Genomic DNA, 22,551 nt, shown 5'->3' with positions numbered 1-22,551 from the left:
ACTGTAACTACCCCCCCCCCCCCCCCCCCCCCCCCCCTTCTGTTCACTCACTTTGGATTTTGTTAATTGATAAAAATAAACTATAAATGTTTCTAACTTTTAAGGCATTCTTATTTTATAGCATTTTTTTCACACCTGCCTAAAACTTTTGCACTGTACTGTATGATAACACATATATTGGGTATAGGTCAAGGTTATAATAGTTTTGGATTTTTCATTAGTTTTAGTTTTAATTTCGTTGTGAATTTTTGTCTTCAAATTCAGTTAGTTTTAATTAGTTTTTAGAGTGAATTTTCTAGTTTTAGTTTTTTTTTTTTTAAATGCTTAGTTTTAGTTTAGTTTTTATTAGTTTTAGTGTTAGTTTTAGTTTTTTTGTAATGGGGTATTTTGTTGGGTGCCAGATTCAATAAGGTCACAATAAATGTTTCCTTTATTTCCTTTGGTTTATCCATCTCAGCCCCAATAAGGTTACTAACTCTTACAGTTCCGAGTGTTTTGAATTTTGGTTCTAGTGTAAACATCCCAGTCTCAGTAAACATATTTACCATGTGTTGCATGTTCAAATCAAATTCAAAACACTGAATTATGAATGAAAGAAGTTGACAAAAACGAAAACTAAGGACATTTTCACTATAATTTTAGTTAGTTTTAGTTTGTTTTGTAACGACACAATACAGTTTCAGTTAGTTATCGTTTTCTTAAAAACTCAGTTAAGACTTTCAGTTAAGGAAAATGTTTTTTCAATTCTAGTTTTCGTTATTTCGTTAGTTTTCGTTAACTATAATAACCTTGGTATAGGTTTGACCCTTTATTGGGAAAACAGTTTCTCAATTTTCATCTAAACCTTAGATTTTATATAATCAAGCTAACTAAGCTCTCCAAAATTACATCTCCTATCCCCCGGACAATGTTTTTAACCCTTTGATGAAGTGGGAAGGACTTGTGAGGAATTGTGGTTGCACCTAACTTAAAGAATAAGCAAAAAGCGGCTCCCAGAGTTCCCATTCCATTTATTAGATATGGTTTATAAATAGACACACTCAGACACATATGTTGAAAGTATAAAAAATACAAGATTACAGGATTTTTCTAGATATTTTAGTGAGGTCTCTTCTCCATTGCCTTTGACACGTTATTTTAACTTGAATGACAAAAATGGAAAATTAATTTATTTTGTCTTACACAACATAGTAGTTTTCACTTTCACAAGTTCATTCATCAAGCAAGTTACTATCATCAATGTAATGTTAAAATGAGATCAGAGAATAGAAAACACATGTCACATGCAGCCAGCAATTTTTCACTGAATCTGTACAGCATGTCCTGTCAGCCAAACAAGCGTAACTCAGTGAAACACATTTTCAAATATATATGTACTTCAAGTTTCACTGTACTTCTTATTTCAAATTCTAAGTAAAGCTGATATCACAAGGGAAAAAGTTGAAATGGAGAACAATGATTAATGACTGGGGAAAAACAGCTTATTCAACCTTTACTTCGGACTGATTGACAAATGCTCCTTGACGTCTTCAACATACGTTGACTCATTGGACAATGGTGTTGAACTATTTTTTTTAAATTTGGATATTAGCATACAATATTTTACAACTACACTTTTGAGTTTTTAAAACTCATCTGTAAGTTTTAAATCATCAAGTGTGCTGGCAGGAAATTTGGGATTTGGGATGCTACAAAAACAAAATCAAGAAATGTATTGTATCTTGAGAGATGAGGCAACATGGCTAAGTTGCATTGATAAATGTTTCTAAAACGTATGCAACCAATGAGCAAAACAAAGGTTCTGGTTTGTCAAAACCAAAGGGACAATATAAATCACACATAATAAACCTATTGCAGCACAAATACACAACTAATGTCTTCTTCAAGCATTTATGTACCATGTAGCTACTGTGCCAAATCTGGCTCACTTTGTTCTAAGGACAATAACTCCTGCAGCTAATTAATATATTTTTATTTGTAATATCTAAAAATACAACTCATCAACTTCAGTGTTATAGGAAATTGCATGATTTCTTGGTATTAAACCAAGTTTTGTTTTGTTACTATCACTATTCACAGTGTTCACAGATCAACACCGACTGTGTGGCTGGTAACTGGCACCATTTCAATCTTCATTGTGGAGGTTGTTTTCAAATCCAGTAGTTGTCCAACTACTGGATTTAGCTTGGATTTCTCCAAAGTACGCTATAAACTCAAAGAGGAAGCGTTAAAAAAAAGCGTTAACTTTCAGTACAGTACTGCTATTTAAGCAACAATACAGTTTCGTGCCTGTTTTTATAGATGATTCAAGTAGCACAAATGTCTTTTTTCAGCTTTCATTATTTTTTTATGATTTATATTGCCACCAAAACTTTCAACATGTTATCTCAATTTCAGCAAAACTTTCTTCACAGATGTGTATAATATACTATAATACAATGTAATATAAGTTTATAATATAATATGATATAATATAATATAATATATAACAGAAACAACTCCTTCTACAGGAATGTTGTACTTAAGTCATGAAGCAACTTTGCATAGAAAGTATTTATGTAGCTAAGAAAATAATGTTTTCTGCATGATATAGCATTAAAATCACATATGAAAAATAGTCAAGTTGTACTTAGTTACAGAAACTGACTCTCTTTTAAAGATTCAAGTTTCAAAAACATACATACAGTTGTTGCTAATAATTTGCAAAACTCAATGTACCATAATGTTAGCTTAGGTAATCCCTACCAAAGGGAATGTGTTGTAACAGTAAAATGACCAGCATACAGATAAATGACTTGTGGTGGATAAAAAGTATGTACTTGTTAAAAAGATTAAAATAAAGAATGTGCTGTACTCATTCTGCACCTGACAGGAAATATTCTGAAAAAGAATAATACTGACCAAGCAGACATGAATATATAATTTTGATAACAAAATACTTATCTACAAATGTTTATAATTGGATTGATATAAATATGTGTACCAATATATATGTATTTCTATACATATATATTTACAAAAAAAGGTGCACTTAAATAATGTCATCAAGAAGATGCGGGGTGCCTACCCAGTCCAACGTCCTGGGCTCAGAGGCAGCCATAATCATGCACATAAACTGTTTACCGGTCCTCTTATCAATAGGATAAATAGTTGTGGGTGTGAACCTTCTGTTACTTTCCACAAACTCACAGAGTTGCTGATATACCTGGGGGTATTCATGGCGTAGAAAAACCCCACGAATTCGTAACTCCCGTTGTATATTTATAAAACAAATTTCCCTGGCCTTCCTGCCTTCCTCTCCCTGTTTGTCAATATCTGCTGTTCCAGGCGGTGGAGTGAGGATCAGCGTTTCCATATCACTCTCTTTTTTGTGAACCTTTCTCTCAGGGCTGAATGACGCCAGTGCTACCTTTGCATATTTTCTGACAGTTGGAGCTTGGTTCCTTGGTGACGGCCCCTCAGGCAGTTGGTCACCAACAGCAATGGATACATTCAAGATGAAACATTCGTTAGGGTCGTACTCTTTACCAGCTTCCTGCAGCTCCTTGCAATACTCCCCTAGGTTGTCCTTGAAGCTTTCAAGCTCTCGGAGGGACAGGTATGTAGGAGACATAAGTAGACTATCCAGGCCATACTGAAGGAAGTTACTGGATGACGCAGGATTTGGAAAACCAAGGAACAGAACTCCTCTCCCACGAGAAAGGTAGCCAACTTTGGCAATACGGGAGAAGGCTTTGTGGACTTCAACAGTCTCCCTGCAGTGTTTGATGATGTGACGGCATATGCTGCCAATTCTTCCATATAGGCAGCTTTCTTTATGAATGTCCCAGTCCTCCCTGCGACAGTTACGGGAGCAGTAGTATGTGTAGCAGCTGTGGCAGGATTTAAAATATAGGCAAGCATTGAACAGGGTCTCTGTCCTCCGACATTTGTTGTTAGAGCACATCATGGTATCATCCTCATCTGGGCTCTGATCTGGGGAACACTCATCTGCACTCTTCATCGCATCACTGGACCCATCCATATCTCGAAAAGCATCAGGATTCATTCGTATTGAGGTTGGCTGCTTGTCAAGAGGAGCTGGTTCATCTGCACATGCTTTTGAACCCTTTCTGGACAGAGATACTGCTTCTTCCTCATCAATTAACTTCTTTAGCTGATCAAGAATGTCCTCACTTGCCCTTCTACTGGGTGGCTTGTAATCGGTCACAAGATCTGCCAGAAGCTCATCAAGTTGTTCAAGGCTTTGCTGTAGTGAGGCATTGTCGTGTGTCTTCTCTTTGGTTGAGCTTTCAAACTCACGCTGAGACAGTTCTGGACCATCGGTGGTTCTGGAGTCAAGAATGTCCCAACTGGCAGACCGTCCTTCAGCTTTATTAAGTTTCCCTGGTCGAATGTCATTATCAGTGATTGTAATCTCAGGAGTGACAAACCAGAGTTTACTAGTAGTGCTCTTTGATGTATCTGTTGGGCTTTTGTCAATTAGTGAGTTATCAGACATTGATAAGGCTGCATAGCGTCTTGGTGAACTGGAAAGATTGACTACCACTGGTTGTGGTTTGTCACCCGTGGCTGCTGCAGGCTTCCGAGACTCAAGAAGATCATCGTAGCTCTGACCCCTCTGTACAGGAAGAGGTTGTTCCCTCTCTACACGAGAGTTCAGAATGTTGTCCCAGGACCTTGAGTAAGATTTGGATTCTGTGCCAATTCTTGGAGGTTCTACACATGGGTTGGCATACCAGGGTGTTAACACAGGTTCTTGCCGGGTTCTGGTTGGAGTGACTTGAGATACGTAAGAGGCAGGATTGGTGGAATAACCAGATGCATCTGAGCCATACCAGTCATCTGTTTGTGCCTGAATGACTCTAGCATGTCTTCGACCCTCTGTGTAATATGCCCTCGCTGGGACATGATGCTCTGGTGCCATTGCATACATGTCGCTGGAATAATAAAATCTTGGTGGAGCAGTCTGGATTTGATAAGACCTTGGATCATCCCCGTAAAATATTCTTGTTGGAGGTGTCTGTATGATATATGGCCCTGGTTCATTTGCTGCATAGGGTTTGGGATACCCTGTCTGCACAGAGTATGGATAGGGCTCAATCTCAGGATAATAGGGTCTTGTAGCTACAGCATGCACCATTCGAGTCCTTGGATCTTGCACATATTGCACTTTTGGAGTATATGTTTGTCCTGGGGTGTATCGTTCATCATGATAGCAAGAACTTGGTTGAGGAGGAGCAGTAGTAACATATCTCCCTGGGTCGTCTGCATAAAAGAACTTGGTTGGCACATTAGGGCTGGAATGAGCTCTGCGTTCCCTACCATAATAATCACCTGATGAAGGCATTCTTTGCAAGGGAATCTCCATGGGTTGTATGTAACTATTTGGCATGCTGCGGGAATATTGATAAGCTTGCCTACCCTCTGTACCTAATGAATCAGTGGGAGTTGGTGTTCTTGAGTAGGAGAAATGGCGTGGCACAGTCAGACTCCTACTCCCTCCACTGTGGTGCCTCTGCCAGGGTATGTCCATTTGAGGTGTGGCCTGTTTCCGTGCTGAATGATGTAATGCTGCATCATCAGGTTTGATGTCGACCCGACACCTGACATGAGGACTAGTTGCTGGTTTATCCAGCCCTCCATCCTCAGCACTATCTGCAGCATAATGAGGTGAGTATCTACTGCTATCGGTCATTTGTGGCTGCAACTTACTAGGATGGACGTCATGCAAATAAGCCCTAGTTGCTGCATGGGAGGACTCCCTACGCGGTGAAACTTCTGGCCTCCAGTGAGAGTCTCTTGAAGCCCTTTGGGATTCCCTGCCTTTTCTCCCCGAAGATGAGGACCCTTCAAAAGACAGAGGGGTGAGACTGGTTTGGACCCGAGGGGCACTTTTTGACCTGGTCCTTCTTTTTTGCTCAGGGACAACAACTTCACTGGTAATATCTGCAGCCACTGGTTGAGGAGTTAACCTATGGCTGAAAATGTCTGGAGCAGAAAAGCGGTATCTCTGCTGGCGGCCCAAGGCGTTCCAGGCAACATCTGGGTTGGCTGCATGCCTGTCAGCCTTCCTGTAGGGGGACTCCATTGAGTATTTGTGTGATTTGGGGTATTCCAATGACTTATAGTCAAAGGTACGGCAGTGCCTCTTATTGACTTTGCTATTACTGTCCTCCAGTGTGCTGTAATTTATAGAATCACATTGTTTGGAGGGTTGCAAGGATTTATAGTGTGAAGAAATGGGGAACACTTTAATATCTCGATGCACAGTTGATACCAGTATGTCAGGAGGGTCTGTGCGTGTCATCTTAAAGGGACTCCTCTAGTTTTCTCCATCAAGTTGCTTTAAAGTTGATGTTGCCTGGAGAGATAAACAAAGAATTGAGTTTGTGGTTAGTGACATTAATCCAGTCAATACAAATCACTGCCACCAACTATCCACTAGATACTAATCTTTGGTAGAAATGTTAAACAAAATTAAAAATGTGTTTCTTATTTATTACAGTATGAAAACATTTCACTAAAAGAGGATTGTTGCAACTTAGTATTGCAGGAATTATCTGCATGCAATCATTGTTCATGTAGGAACATCCTAGAAGGTTTATGCAATGGAATTAATGTTGGGGATTGGGTTGGCGAAGCAGTGGTAGAAAAGCTTTCTAGGGAATCAGAATAAATATCACAAAGAGCTAAATCATTCAGTAACATCTGTGATTTCAACTGAATATTAGTTCTTTACTCCGTCTTCAAAAGATTTGGGTCAATTTCTGCTTTTGCTGGTCCAGTGGATGAGCTTAAACCACTTTGATTTTATGCAACCTGGATGAACAGGCATTTGTCAGTATGACATATTCTGGGAAATTAAAAGTTAGCCTAAATAAGCAACCTTAGCAAAATTGTATTGCATTAGTAAAGTAATATGATTAACAATGTTTCATGATTGTTTATATATGGACTAACAGAGCCACAAGTGTCTGACAGGCTGCACACAATTTACTGTGGAGACCAGTCAAGGCGGAGCCTGTTTAATAGAAAATCCAAACATCGTTAATATGGCAACATTTTGGATTTGAAGCCCACAAAAGAGGTGATGCGAAAAACATACAATGCAACCAACATACATGTTGGTTGTTCTGCTGATTGTGGTACCATTTCACTTGTCTTTCATTTTCTTTTTTAGTGTTTGTTGGCAGCTCCTTAACCAGTTTAGAAAGATGCATTCACGAAAACCAAGTAGACTGTAGTTGCTACATTTTCATCGCTGGGATCTCTCAGTCTCATTATGTTTCACTCGGGAGTGGCTGCTGAGTCAAGTGGGAGACCTAGTGATACAATTTGTCCAGTGATTGGCTTATAAACCAGTTGAACATTTTTAATTCAGTGTTCCTGATACTGCAAAAAAAAAAACTGTGAATTTCCACACAATCTTGCAACATAGCAATTTTTCTGTCGCGCAGCCAATAATCAGTGGTGTGATCTGTTCTGTGCAACAGTCAAGGACTTACACATTATTGGAGAAATATATCACATAGTTTGCCTAGGTATGAATGGAGTATATGTAATTGTAATCGTAGTGCTGACAAAAGGCATTCATAGCTTCACAGCTTCCTCACTACCACTGAATACTCCTGGGGTTACTAAAGATAAAAGGCATTTTTAAAGTATTATACAAACTATTCTTAGATCCCTCTTGAATTTTCCTAATGTCTTTCTCTGTAACTGTACATCCATTTGAAGGCTAAAATAAGGTACTCCAATGTGTTTTGACTTCATGCTTTGTTGATGATATCTTCAGTGGCATCAGAAGTGTTGCCAAATATAAATACATGAGTCTAAATTTGTATTAAGGCACGAAGCACTAACTATTCTGACAATAAGCAATACAGTGACTTTGTTATGGAGTGAAACATTTAGAAGTGTTGACGTTTTCTGTATGTCTTTGTCTCGCAATACAGAAACGTATTAAGTGAACTTTATTTTTGCAGCACAATGTCAATATACCAATGGGCTTTACAGGCCCACATTAAACATCAAACATCAAGTAGTGCAAAGCCTATCATAACCAGAAGAACTTTTGATCACTATTAGCCCTATAGACAGTGTTTTTGAGAGTGAGGTGGTTGCATCAGTGAGTCTGGGATTCTATAAAAACATTGTATTTTTTAAGGTGAGCCTTTACTTTACTGATATACGTTTTGCAACGATGCAATGTTATCAATGGAGTCAACTAGTAGCTAAATATGCTCATGTACGTTATCTCAGGCCACTAATTCAGGTCGTCCTTCCATCCCGGCATGACAGGCTGGACATCAGACTTCATAAATACCTGGTTCTCCATGTTTGTATTAATACATTTCCAGCATTGATAAGCCTCTTTTGTAAGATTAGTTGGGGGTCGTCGATCCATTCACCCCGAGAGACATTGCAAAGTAATCAAAAATGTCCTCAAATGTAATTTGTGTTGTCATGTCAATGTCACACTAAACCAGGAAGTGTTAAATAAACAGAATGCTATAGTTGTAGCACTATGATAGCACTGTGATTGGGACGCTAATGTCAACTCTAATCTAAAAACATATTATTATAATTTTTGTTTGTTCTTCAGGAGTCACCTGGAAGTTAATACATTATCTGCAATCATTATTTTCACTAGTTATTAATACAGGATCAAACAGGCAAATGTGTTTTAAAGGCAGTGGTGGAATGTAACTAAGTACTTTTTTTTTCGAGTACTAAATGTACAGGTACAATTTAAGGTGTATTTAAGATTTTTAAGATATTTAAGAGTATTTCTATTTTATGCTGCTTTCAAGCATAAAGAAAGTATAAAATTAGTTTTCATACTTTATCCTCAACTTCATTTTTATAACTTTAGGCACTAGTTACTTTACAGGTTCAGATTGTTAATACAAAATTCACTTTTGCAGGGACAGATCTACTGGGTGGCATAAGGTGACAGCTGTCAACCATAAAAAAATGCCTTCCGGCATAACTGAGAGCCCAGTTTTAAAAAAATATACAGTATAGGCTAAATGAAAAGTTGTGGCTGGTCAGAAATGTGTAAGGCTGGAACACAGTTTTGTGTTCTCCAGCCGCCCAATACTACTGCTAACAGATTTATTTTATTAAATGTGTATGTGAGGTTCCCAACTTCCACTTTACAGAATGGACGTGGATTGATAGTTAGTTGGGTAATCTTCAGCAAATCTGTAAGCATGAGTTTGTTTCCCACTGGATTTGTCATCAATGACAGTTAAAAAACAAAAGTAGCTCTCATGACCGTAACGTAAGTAAGAGAAATATTTTTAGAGCCCCAAATCCAAACTGGCTACCAGTGAAATTTTGATGGATATCAGTTACGGTTTTTGACTTGGAAATCCATTTTGGAGCTGTGTCTCATCATTAAATTGATTGTGTGACCCAAGAGTAACTGGGATTTAATATCACCACTGAATGGTTGTTCACTGGGCAGGACAGAGTGCCTGGACTGAAAAGCATCTGTTGGAAAAGAAATAACCTCCAAATGTGGTCTGGATCCAGGTTGTGAAAGAAATTATGGGCCTGGCAGTCTGAACAAGGATCTTAGTCCATGTGACATTCTTCTCCATTCTATGACTGCTGTTGTTGTTGTTGACTGATAGTCATGTCGAGACGACTCATTCTTTGGATGACAGTAGGTCTCATATTTCTCTTTTTTACATTTGGGCTAAAGCAAAAACATCTTAAGCTATATATACTTGTTTTAGTTCCGTCTTAAAGGATGCAGTTGAGTGGTGGAATTTGTCTAAAATCAGCCACATCAGAGTAGAAACTAAAAAACCTCTTTATTAAAGTAATGACATTTCAAGATGTTTACTCAACAAACATACTTTTACTCATTAAATCATGATCTGTATGCACAGAAATGTTTGCAAAATGGATGCAGGAAATCCTCAAGTGTAGAATAACAAAGTCACAGGAATTAAACAACTGCTTACATAATAATGAATATACCAACTGGTGCAACCTGTGTGAGACCCCCGCAGGAGAACAACTGACCCAGATGGAGCAAATGGTCGAGCAGACGCTCCGACCAGAGCAGATGGAGGATGATTATTGTGTTGACATGACTTTTGTCTTCCCAAAATCCTGTGGCAACTACAGCCGACGGCACATTTGTACATGTCCTTTTAAAAGAATGCAGTAACAGTTCAGTAAAGGTCATATTCATATTTAATGTTCACAAAAAGTCTCACTCCAGTACACCTGACTGTAAATCAGGGGTCTCAAACTCAAATTACCTGGGGGCCGCTGGAGGCAGTATCAAAAAGACACAAAATTACTAAAATAAAAACACAAAATGACAGAAAAAGCTAAATTACTTACAAAAAGACACAAAAATAATAAAAAGAAGACACAAAATGACCAAAAAAAGACACAAAATTTCAAAAAAGGCACCAAAATGACTGAAAAAAAATCTAAATTACTTTAAAAACAAAGACATAAAATGACAAAAAAGACACAACATTACTTAGACACAAAATTATTTTAAAAAAGACACAAAATTAACCAAAAAAGACACAAAATTATTAAAAAAAAGACATAAAATTACCAAAAAAGGTAATTAAGGGGACACACACAACACGGTAAAGTGCCATTCATATAAAACTCTTATTAAACTTTCATATCAAGGTGGGGGCCACAAAATATCGTCACAAGGGCCGCAATTGGCCCGCGGGCCGCGAGTTTGAGACCCATGCTGTAAATACTATCAGGACATATGTGTGGTGTTCAAGGATGGTGAACTGCATCTATTTGGAAATGGATCCAGTTCAAAGCGAGCAGTCCAATACTGTGCATTCTGTCTTGTTTGCACCAGCCTTCCTCAAATATGAGTAAGGGACAAAGCCTCCAAATGAAACAACCAGGTACACAAACACATGAGGGCATGGGTCTGGTTTGAGAAGCAACTTATTATGACACATTCTAGCAAACCCTCATCAGCAACCTGTGCTGATGGTGTCACAGAGCTAGATCCAGTTTGCATTACGTAGTGAACAATGTCAAACAATGTCATTTTCATAATATTATGACTGTTTGTAAACAGACTAAGTCACTGCAGAGCACCATGGATGAGGTCAGTAGAGGTCGGAGGGGGAAGATTTTTTTTTTTTTTTTAATATTTATTTAAATTTTAGCTTAGCTGCTTATACTGTATTTACCAAACTGTATTTTTGCACATGTATATTTGCACACATGTTTATGTATTTACACACCTGTATATTTGCACACTTGCTGTAACTGTTATCTATGAGTAACAGCTACTAATGCACATGGACCATCCATTCCACTTCCTCTATACTAGGCTATGTATTGTGGGCTCATGTTCTGTATAGGTGGAATATGTATGTATACATGTGTTGTGTTGTGTTGTGTTGTGTTGTGTTGTGTTGTGTTGTGTTGTGTTGTGTTGTGTGTATGTTGGCTGCTGGAACACCTAAATTTCTCTGCTGGGATGAATAAAGTATTTCTTATCTTATTTTATCTTATCTTAAAACTGAAACTGCAAAAATATGGCACCATTTTGTATTTGAAGGGGTGAGTCTCACTCTCTACTTTGCTATTACTTTGCTTAAAACAATAAAATAATTACTTTGCTCATACCATCGATAGATTTTCTCCAATATCAATGTCATAATTCAGTAAATATATTGGTGGGTCAGTGCCAGCTTGCTCTACAGCACAGTGACAGTGTGCAGGGACTCCAGTGACCAGCATAGAAGCTGCATCAGCCGGGTAGAAAGCAGTACCAGCCCTAGTTTTCAGCACTGCAGAAGGAGCCCCTCGGAGCTTTTTGGTGGACAGCACAGTGCCAACACAGCCCCCCGAATCAATACTGATTAGAGTAGAAAGATAGAAATGGCAGCAAGCCAGTACATTGTGAAGATGTCCATTTCATTAGTGTATTTTCTATTCATGTGATTAATATATACACGAGTTGGTTCGATAATCTGCATGGTAAATAAAGAAAAACGACAAAAATACAGTTTTAATAACTGCTAATAATGATCTTTAACCCAGACAGATGTGATCAAGAGGTTTTTCTGTCACATTTTAAACATTTTAGACTCTGTTCAGTCATGAATGATAAGAAAAAATCTCACTGCAATAACCTTCTGTGACACAAACCAGAGGAAATGCAACCACATTGTAACATTACACAGTACTGCAAACAGCTAGCCCATCTCAGTGTATCACCTATATTGTGGGTTTATTACAGTAATAACAATAATAAACTTTGTGACTGTGCGACAGTGTGAAACTTGAATTTTTGGTGTAATGAAGGGAATGTGAATATTATGTTAGACTAATACTATGCATTTTCATTTTGTTTCTTTTCGTGTAGTCTCCAGTGTGAAAAGGCCTTGAGGCTCAGGATGTCCACCATGGTTCTTATATCCCTCATTCATATACATTTATTTACTGTGTTGTGGACTTACAGGCATTTTTTTCTGTCTATTCCATGACTGGAAATAAAGAGAATATCCTTTTTTTAATCCATTGGGCTGAAAGGGTTAAAATAACATCTTATTGTATTTTAGGATGGGCTGTGATAGGCTGATACCTCTCAGCATTTATGCATTCTGCCTTCACATACTAATATATGTAGTGTTACTTATGGTCAGTGTTTTTATGATGCATTGGTTGGTATTTTGTATGTAGTTGACTGCACTGTGTCTCAACAATGGACGAATGGACGTTATCAGTGGTTATCATTCACATAAGAATGGGTGAGTAGGGGCAAGGTTGGTGGAGAAGGTTAATATCAGCCTATTCAATGGGCGCTCACTGGAAACAAGGCCCAAGTTTTCTTACAAATATGCTACAAAACAACTTCTAAAAGATTAGGGCAAAATAACGGGTAACGCTTTATAATAAGGTCCTTAATAACCATTAATTAACAAGTAATAAGGCATTGTTCTCGCTTTAGATCCGGTAGTTGCAAAAAGCATAGTTCACTTATAGTTAACTTATAATAGATGAGCAATAAAGTATATTTTAATATCAATAAGCAAACAAAATAAGATTAATAAAGGCATGGCAAAGACATAATGGGTGGGTCATGGGCGTTTGTAATGCCATTATTAACACTTATATAAGCTTATAAACACACAATAATGTTAATAAGCATCTTGTTAGGGCTTACAAGGGCCTTATTACTTGTTAATTAATGGTTATTACAAGGACCTTAATATAAAAGCATTACCAAATAACGTCCTTGTGAGGTATACTGGAAGTTATGTTGGTCACTTTGAAACATTACGCATGGACATTGAGTGATGTTACTTCAAATAACATTGTCAGACTTTTGTTTTCACATGGGACACAAATCTGGGTCTCTTTATAACAAATAAGTCTATAATAAACTGTGTATCCAAAACATAGAGACTCACATTGTGTCTCACGTGTAAGCATATCAGATGTGTCTTTCACTAGCATGTCTCCTGCAGCAGACATATTCTCATTTCCATCCATGCGGCTGTCTGCAGCAGCTCCGTGCAGGCTCACAGCTCAGCTGCATCTCATGGGCGTGACTGTGACCTGAAGCATTTATTTATGCTTTCTTTTTTGACAATACGCACATTAAAGCAAGATTGTTGCCCTTTAACATTGCACTGAATAAATATATTTATCTACATTTTGCAAGAAAATGTTTGCAAACCAGACAATGTAAGACATGCAGCAGTGCATCAACTGGGGCAAGCCCATAGTGCCAATATGTCACTAAAAAGCCAGTAAAAAAAGCCAATAAATGCTTCTGCAGAGCATGGGATGGGATGGGATCAGATATGGGTGGTGCTGAACATCTGACGTTCTGATGAATATCTGATGAATAATATGAGACAAACAGCACAGATCTCTATTCAACTAAATATAATGGAAACTAGTATTCGAAAGAGCTTTGCATTAATTAAATGCATACATACATTTGAAATATAACACATGTGCACTATGGTACTATTATGCACATACAGTATAGTCCATATAGTGTAGATGTAAAGTGTATATTCTTTGTCCTCAAGTCACATCCTCCTAGCGTAGAGTGAGGTGGTGAGTCTTCGATGTTGCATAAGAGTGTGGTGGAATTAACAAACTATTTAGCTAGGCTAACTAGCCAGCCGATACATGAGTCAAATATTTACAACGTTTCATCAAAACTCTTGTACAGCCCAGAAAAGCACATTGCTACTGCCAGATGAATAACAACGTTGTTCAGCTAATTTTCTGTAGCATGAAAGCATGGTGGAATTAGCAAGCTAACTAGCTAACTTACTAGATGCTAAACGGGTAGGTTAACCAAAACTGAAAGATAATGTACATTTCAGAATTATACAAGTAGGCCTTTTTCAGGGAACAACAAATGGGTTAACAACTTAACTCTATGGAGTCTTGGGCTATTTTGTCCATTTTTGAATTCTTTTCATGTCTTTGTAAGTCATTTTGTGTCTTTTTGTGTCTTTTTTGGTCAGTTTGTGTCTTTTTGTGTCTTTTTTGGTCATTTTGTGTCTTTTTTAAGTCATTTTGTGTCTTTTGGTATCTTTTTTATGTCATTTTGTGTCTTTTTTTGGTAATTTTGTGTCTTCTTTTAGTCCTTTAGTCCAACATAAAATGTGATTTTGAATCGGTTTTTTTTACTTTCAAAACACTATCATGCTCAATAAAGAATTTTAAATGTTGCAAATGTGCATTAATTTCAGAGTACACTGAGACATTAAACTGCATCATTTTCAATTAAATTCTGGAAAAGTTGGTGTGTTCTAAAACTTTTGACCAGTAGTGTATATATATATATATATATATATATATATATATATATATATATATATATATATATATATATATATATATATATATATATACCGTAAGACTTACAAGGAGGTGTACCAAGAAGAAAATGGAAGACTTTCTGAAAGCTGTATTAATATGATGAGGTCAGTGTGAGGGAAAGAAAGACCACGTCTTCCACTATGTTGCTCCTCTCACAAATTAGGTCATTTGCCATTCTCCCACTGTCCTGCTCATACAGCTGGCATGGTGAGTCAGGCAACTATCTATACATCCTGTGTCCAAAAGAAATGCAGTCACACTTTGAAACATGCTAGGAATGGATAGCAAGCTCCATCATAATTCGGTCAGTGAGCTATGCTTTGTTAGTGTTCTGTCACCCTTAGCGCTGCAGATAAAGAAGCTGTTAGCCGAGGGTCAAATAATTGGGCCTTTCAAGCCCGAGAGGATATGAAATTATCTTGTTCAGATCCCTTCAACATTGAGCCAGCAGAGTCTTCTGAAGTGCCAGTGAAACTCAACCACCACAACCCAAGCTCATGAGAATGGGCTCCATAATACATTTTGTCTCTTTTGTCTAACAGTGACTGTCTTGAAGATATTATTGCCCTGGTTTTCTTTTTTTTGACAGCCTGCCTCCAACAAAATGCCCCAAGACTAGCTCAACATAGGGCCTGCATGTCTACATTAAGGGTCCTTATCATTTCTGTGTTTGAAGGTTTCACATTTCCAAAATAATATACAATTATTCAGATGATGACAAGTCACCTCACAGTGGGCATACGGGGCTCTGGGGCCTCGGGGGGCAGCTGGTAATCCAGCTTTGCCCTTTAATTTCCTCAATGACATGATCAAGATACACGTGAGTAGCTAAAACAACCAAAGACTTCAAAATGTTCACTTCAATGTCGTGAGCAGCCCAAACAAAACTGCATTTACTTCAATTATATTAAAGTGTAGAGAAAAATCTCAGTGTCCTGGATAAATAAAACCCAGCTGACATTCTTGGCTGGTTGTTTGGCCTTTGTGATGGCCTTTATACAGCCACTATCCAGTTTTTTTTATACAGGAACACATTATATTTTCTAAAGTCCACAAGAAAGTAGGGGTTTCTCATTATTTCGAAGCAGAAACACCTCTCATCAGTGATACACAGGTTTGCATACTCTCCATCTGTTTGCATTTGGCTCATGAGTGCTCCTAACTCCACTCTCAGCTCTATAAACGCTGTTTCCTGCTCCATGACATGCTCTTGGCTGCAGATTACATTCAGTCAGTAGCACCATAGACCTGTGCATGTGGCTGAACCTCGAGCTCTATCTAAGCTCACTGCACATATTTAAATTTGAAATATTTTTTCATGAGTACTTCTGTAACTAATATATTACGAGTAAGCATCTAATGGTGATCATAATTATCCACCTGAGTCAGTTGTAGTGTGTTTCATGTCATATCTGGGCAAAACAACGGAATTATGATAAAGTTATGGTTCTATGGATGGATCTTTATCATGCTGAATGTGAGGTCCTTACATACTTTATACAAAGGCGGTACCTCTCAGACTAAAGTAATCTCCTTAACTGTCAACATGTTTATTTTGTTTATTGTTGATCGTTTTCATTTACATCGTGCAAATCCAAAGCTCTATACAATTCTCTAAAACTATTCTCTGGACTGCACTTGTAAAGCAATTTTTCGAATCCATTAGCCACCATTTTGTCGCTAAATAATTTGAAGACTAAAGATTTGAATGAGTTGTCGTCATTGAAGACTTTCCCACATCAGACATGTGCAAAAGGTGAAAACTTTGAAGACAAAGTTGTTTTTGTGTGAAGCCAGAAGAACCTGTGGCATGCATTCGTCTGAATATTTCCATAAGGGCCTTTCACTTCAGACCATGTCTGTCAATTAGACATTTTTCAAGCCTGCTACTACCTTGCCTGGTGTTGATTCTTGAATTTCTTACTAAATTGTACTGAAGTAAGACCATATGACATGGTTTAGCTAGGTTTGAGACAAATAATTGAGGACCATCGGCGCTCCAGGAGGCAAAGATGTTCCCAGCGGAGCCCCAATAAGCCTGTGCATTAAAAACATGAATTGATGAAACCTGATTTATTTTTTACTGATGCCACTGCCAGAAAAAACAGTTTATGTTGGCTGGATCACCTTTATCATCACAACTAAATGCTCCCAAACAGGAACAGAGGTATTTTACTTTTTAATAGTCTTGTAAGGCTGGAGATGAATCAACTGCATTGTGAACAGAGTTGTTCACATACTTGTGGTTTTCCAACGTGTTTTACTGGAGGTTTTCACCAGAGGGCACAATGAAGAAGTCACACTTTATAGAACTACCAGATTTGAAGGATGTAAATAATAAACATGAAAAAACTCCATGATGTTACTATATTGTTAATTCTAAGACCACAGAAGGAAAATTGACATCATGGGTGACGTCCATTTCTTGCAACATACACAACCAATGCTCATGTCATCACAGGCTCAAATCATGTAGTAAACAAATATATCTCCTGCCTAAGTCACTATCTCTCTCACAAATTGTAACTTTAATGTAACTTTATCGCCAAGCAGAGCACATTTTAAACTATATCTGCACAAATAAACTTGGTTATGAAACAGTTAAGGTCGGGCAGATACAACACTTGATTAACCCATTGAAGCCTGGAAAGCAGATACGTCGTTTTGTAGTATTTGTATAAGCTCTCAAATACTTTTTGAATTTAATTTCTAAAAAAAAATCTATTATTTAGTAGAAGCGTTGACACTTCTGTTGAATTTCCAGAAAAACTTCAGGTTTTAGGGGCTTATTTTAAAATCGCCCAGAGGTTTTACAGGCCTTTTAGGCTTCAGTGGGTTAAAGTAAGGGCAAGATTGTGATTACGATTTAATAGAAATAGTAATGAATTGTGGGAGGATTGTGACAGAATATCTCTGGTTTTCCCGCATGTACGTTGAAAGATGTGCTAGAAGCTCATCTACCACCCCAATGTGGGGCAAAAGGGGGCTACATGGACCTGAACCCTCTATGAAGATCATTTTCAGGGATACTGGACTGGCTAATGAGATATTCTTTCCCCACACCCAACCACGATTTTTATGTTCCAGGTCATATCATCATGCATTTGTATGTAAACTCCAACATACATTGGCAAGCTACTCTAGAAAACTAACTACAGAAACAATTTGTTTTTGTTTTTGTGGGTGGCAACAGGTGCTCTGGTAGAAATCCAATTCACCTGCAACTAAAGTCAGCAAATGGCTGATTTCATTCAGTATTTACACTGCTAAGCCCTCAACCTGCTTTTGAGAAGCTTAAATGTGTGTCAACAGGGATATGCCTGTAGAAACAACATAATGGTAAAATAATGGTACCATTTATAAGTTGGTATAGTCTGAGAAAAATAGAGAAAACGCATCATGCTCTCATTATCCATTAATAATGGTTTATCCACCATCCACCCAATGTTAATAAGCCAAAGAAGCCAAACTCTACAGCAGTGTGAAGACAGCTATAATCCCCAGCTCCTCAAATGACGACGGAAATTACTGAGAAAGGCGTTGAGTGGAAGATTCAAAGACACATCTGAGCAGACGGCAGACTAATCAGAAACCTTAAAAGGTTCAAATTAAGTCAACAGAGATAAAAATACCATGCAGGTTACTCAATATTCCCTGTAAACATCCAAAATGTTGAATGATCAAAGACAACACAGCACTCAGAACAAGATAGCAGAGTGGCTCTTCTTTGGTTTTATCTATCTCCGCAGCAGTGAATTATGGGTGGCTGCCACTTTGAAAACATTTAAATATCATGCAACCAAGCCACAGCTAGGCACTAGTGACTGTAGTTGGTTGGTCGATCCATCACATTAGTTGAGATTTAAATGTCTCAACAACTATTGGATGGATTGCTCTGAAATCTGGTTCTTTCTTTCTCTCCTCAGGCTAAATCTAATGAAGTTGGTGATGCTCTGACTTGAACTAGCCTACACTGCAAAAAAAGAAAAGCTGGATGAACTCAAAATTTCAAGGCAACAAACTTCGATAAAATTTTTTGTTGGACAATTAAACTAAATATTTTAAGTTTTGCTTTTGAGTTTGCTCAACTCTGAATTCTGATTTTTGTCATTTTTGTGTGGACTCCAGCTGGAGGCAGCAACAACAGCCACAATGAGACTTCAAGTGCAGTGCCAACTTGGAAAGTTGGCTTCCCGAATTTCACAACAAATAAATAAGAGTTAGCAGAACTACTGCCCCTTATTTTGAACCCCAACTTAAAGATATAAGTAACAACAACTCACCAACTTGTTTTTGAGCAGAAAACTGGCTTGCTTTGTTGTGCTAACTTACATTATTGTCCTAAATATCAATAATTTATATTTCCAAGTTTTACCAACTTAAATCATTGTTTCAGGCCAAAAAATACAAGTTGGCTTTTTTGCAGTGTACTTCTGTTTATGACCAATATCTGAAAAACGGTAATACAATATCTGAAAAGGTCATTCCCATTGTCCTCAGCTGTACTTGGTTAGTAATAGTAGTACGCACAATAGTTTGTATGATATCCTTTGAAATATGACCACTCTATTTAATGTTAGGAAATAGTTGCTGTTTTAAACACGTAGATTCCTACAAATGTCAATGCATTGTTTTGTTGTAGGTATACCTTCAAACAGTGAATGAGAACAGCCTGTAGCATGCTAACAGCATGTAGCAAAGCAAATATGTGAAATATGTGTTCCAAGCAGCATTTCATTTTGTTCATACTTGCTTGTATGTGAAATATAAAAGAGGGTTCTAAGGTTCTACCATAATGCTGTTCTTCACATTTATCACCACCTGATTAGGCCTGACTTCCTGTCCCACCACTGCATTGCTTTCAGCAAGTCATTATGGAGCTTTGAGATGAATTTTGCCTTCACGTTCACATATTTTGACTTTCAAAACCTCAACAACTTGTGAAGAAGAAATTAAGTGTAGAAACAGAAGTTACGTTGAAAGAATCACCATAATGTTTGTAGCCTTTTGGTTAATTGTTGGGTTTCTGCTGCAGTTTCCTCACTCCATCACTATCTGTCTTCAGAGACATACCCATATTTGGCCACCTGGGTGCTGCAGGCTCTCTATTGGTCTCACTGTACTGAATGAATATTACAAAGATGCAAAGCTTAACTTAAAACCAACTGGGGATACAGTACTAAACAAATACTTTTGGACTAAATAATCCAAACATGTGGTTCAGCTAATGTGGGATGCTTTGCTGCTTTTGTATATTTCATATCTTTATAAACTGAACACTTGGGTTGTTATGTGCTCATCATTTGTCAGTAGTTTGTGGTACAGTATAGCTCAGTGATTTGTCCATTAATGGGCCAAGTCATCCATAATTAAAGATGATAGCCTAATTGTCATCCAGCCTATGGGCACACACATTTAGGAGGCCATTTATATTGTTGCAAAGTTATAAGATTAAATGTAAATGAATGCAAGGTTTGTATTCAGTTGTTGGAATTGTGATTTCCCTGCTGTAGCTGGGCAGGCCTACAGTGTGTGAGTGTGTGTGTGTGTCTGCAGCAGGTCTGCACACTGTGGCCTCAGTACAAATCACCACATCTGGCGCTCTTCACAAGACTAAACGAGAACAAGCGATGCAGCCTCTATAATACTGCAACAGTGGCGTGCTGAGGGCCTGTCTTCCTCCAAATGAAATGAACTTGAGTCGCAGAGCAATGCATCAAGTCCGATCAAACGTCGCATTGACGCTGAGCTAGCACACACACACACACACTGCGTAGTCCACCCTGGCTGCTGCTGCTGCTGCTGCATGGAGAGCTGCTGCCTCGACACACAGTCTCCATGAGGATGATGTCAGTGCTCGAGGATGGGGACACTAATGTCCAACATGAGCCGAAAGGAGAAAAAAGGCTGCACCGGACTAACCCACTGCATTCCTCTGTGCTCATTACATGCAGTCAGAAACACAACGACATGCGAAAATTAAATGCACAATCAATGTCGTGTGCAATCTGTACGATCATCGCAGTGAAGGGAAATTCAGCAGGAATGCATTGGGCTGCAGTCAGCGGAGGTGAAATGCATCATCGGGTCTGATCTGCAGGCTAATCTCCGGAACCAGTGCACGCTAGAGAAAAAAGCAAAAGCCTCGTGTCTTACCGCAGCAGTCCGGATGCTCCATCCTCTGTCAGGGATGCTTCCTTTACGAGACAATGCGATAGTGGTTTCCCAATGACGACATCGGACATGTGCAAAAGGTGAAACTGCAATATCCGCCTTATTGGTCAGGCTCTCCTCCCCCCTTACGTTACATCGTTGGTTGATTTCTGCGCAACCCCGCTGCACCATCCACATCTACGTGGCCTTAGCCACAACTCTCTCTCTCTCTCTCTCTCTCTCTCTCTCTCTCTCTCTCTCTCTCTCTCCATCACGCCTGCAGCACATCCATGCACGCTGACAGAACAGAACACCTCCCCCAAGGATACTGATTGTCTCAGTCTTCCCTCTATTTGCGTGTGACGAACATATTTCCACAAGACATTCATTCTCCTATCAGCTCTACATGTTGGTACCACTCTGTGACCTTGCCCTCAGCGCCACCATCAGGATTATAGGATGGGGATGGGGGGGGAAAGCGCCCCTTAAATGACTTTACATATTTGTATGAGTTTTACAGCAGGATGATGATGCATAAACCAACACACTGTTGCGAGAAACAAATTGGAAGAGTGGTCAATTTTGTTGAAATAGCACAAACATTTTAAATGATTTCAGGGGCGTCTTACCCCAGTATTGAGAGCAACAATTCTTACCTATTTTTTGTTCAAACAATATCTCATTGTACACAAAAGGAACCCATAATGTACAGTACAGGCCAAAAGTTTGGACACACCTTCTCATTCAATGCGTTTTCTTTATTTTCATGACTATTTACATTGTAGATTCTCACTGAAGGCATCAAAACTATGAATGAACACATATGGAATTATGTACTTAACAAAAAAAGTGTGAAATAACTGAAAACATGTCTTGTATTTTAGATTCCTCAAAGTAACCACCCTTTGCTTACTAGAATATAAGACATGTTTTCAGTTATTTCACACTTTTTTGTTAAGTACATAATTCCATATGTGTTCATTAATAGTTTTGATGAATTTACAATGTCAATAGTCATGAAAATAAAGGAAAAACATTGAATGAGAAGGTGTGTCCAAACTTTTGGCCTGTACCGTATACATTGTATTATAGTTGAATTGTGCAATAAAAGCGAAATATAAAGATCATTTTTACTGTACTGCACTTTCAAAATTAAAAAAAAGTAATTGTGCACAAAAATTAGAAATGTCATTGTCGTACAAAAATATTGTTAGTGTTGGTAAGTCTCATTGCTTCAATCAATGTAATTCTTCCAAATATGAGACTTTTAGCTAAAATAAAGGTTTTGAATGCTTAAATATTATTTTGACGATTTTTAATGTGCCCCTCTGATTAAACACTGGCCCCTCCTTGGCCCCCACAGTAAAATTGGTCTAGAACCGCCACTGGGCTAAAGTTTATCTAATGGCTGAGCTGCAGTTATGAATGCATAACTCTCAGTACCCCATAATAGCCAAAGTTAGACCAAATAAAATCAACATATTATCCAAAGTTGTATTCTTTTTGACAGACAAGGTGATCTGATGG

The 22,551-nt window shown here is 38.1% G+C and overlaps 1 protein-coding gene across 1 annotated transcript; it reads right to left on the bottom strand.

The window, feature by feature from the left end:
- Window positions 1–993: 993 nt before the first annotated feature.
- Window positions 994–21,134, bottom strand: ajm1 (apical junction component 1 homolog). Its single transcript, XM_059357368.1, has 2 exons — window positions 21,028–21,134; window positions 994–6,364 (listed from the first exon to the last, which is right to left on the bottom strand). The coding sequence occupies exon 2, from the start codon at window positions 6,308–6,310 to the stop codon at window positions 3,032–3,034; it is 3,279 nt and encodes a 1,092-aa protein (XP_059213351.1). The 5' UTR covers window positions 6,311–6,364; window positions 21,028–21,134; the 3' UTR covers window positions 994–3,031.
- Window positions 21,135–22,551: the final 1,417 nt, after the last annotated feature.

Source organism: Centropristis striata, chromosome 19, assembly GCF_030273125.1.
Source record: "Centropristis striata isolate RG_2023a ecotype Rhode Island chromosome 19, C.striata_1.0, whole genome shotgun sequence".
Lineage (NCBI taxonomy): Eukaryota > Metazoa > Chordata > Actinopteri > Perciformes > Serranidae > Centropristis > Centropristis striata.
The sequence above is the reverse complement of the archived record's forward strand: the minus strand, read 5'-3'. Positions and strand labels throughout refer to the sequence as shown.

Excerpts from the sequence above, each read along its gene's own strand:
- ajm1 (XM_059357368.1), bottom strand. The coding sequence starts at position 6,310 with ATGACACGCACAGACCCTCCTGACATACTGGTATCAACTGTGCATCGA.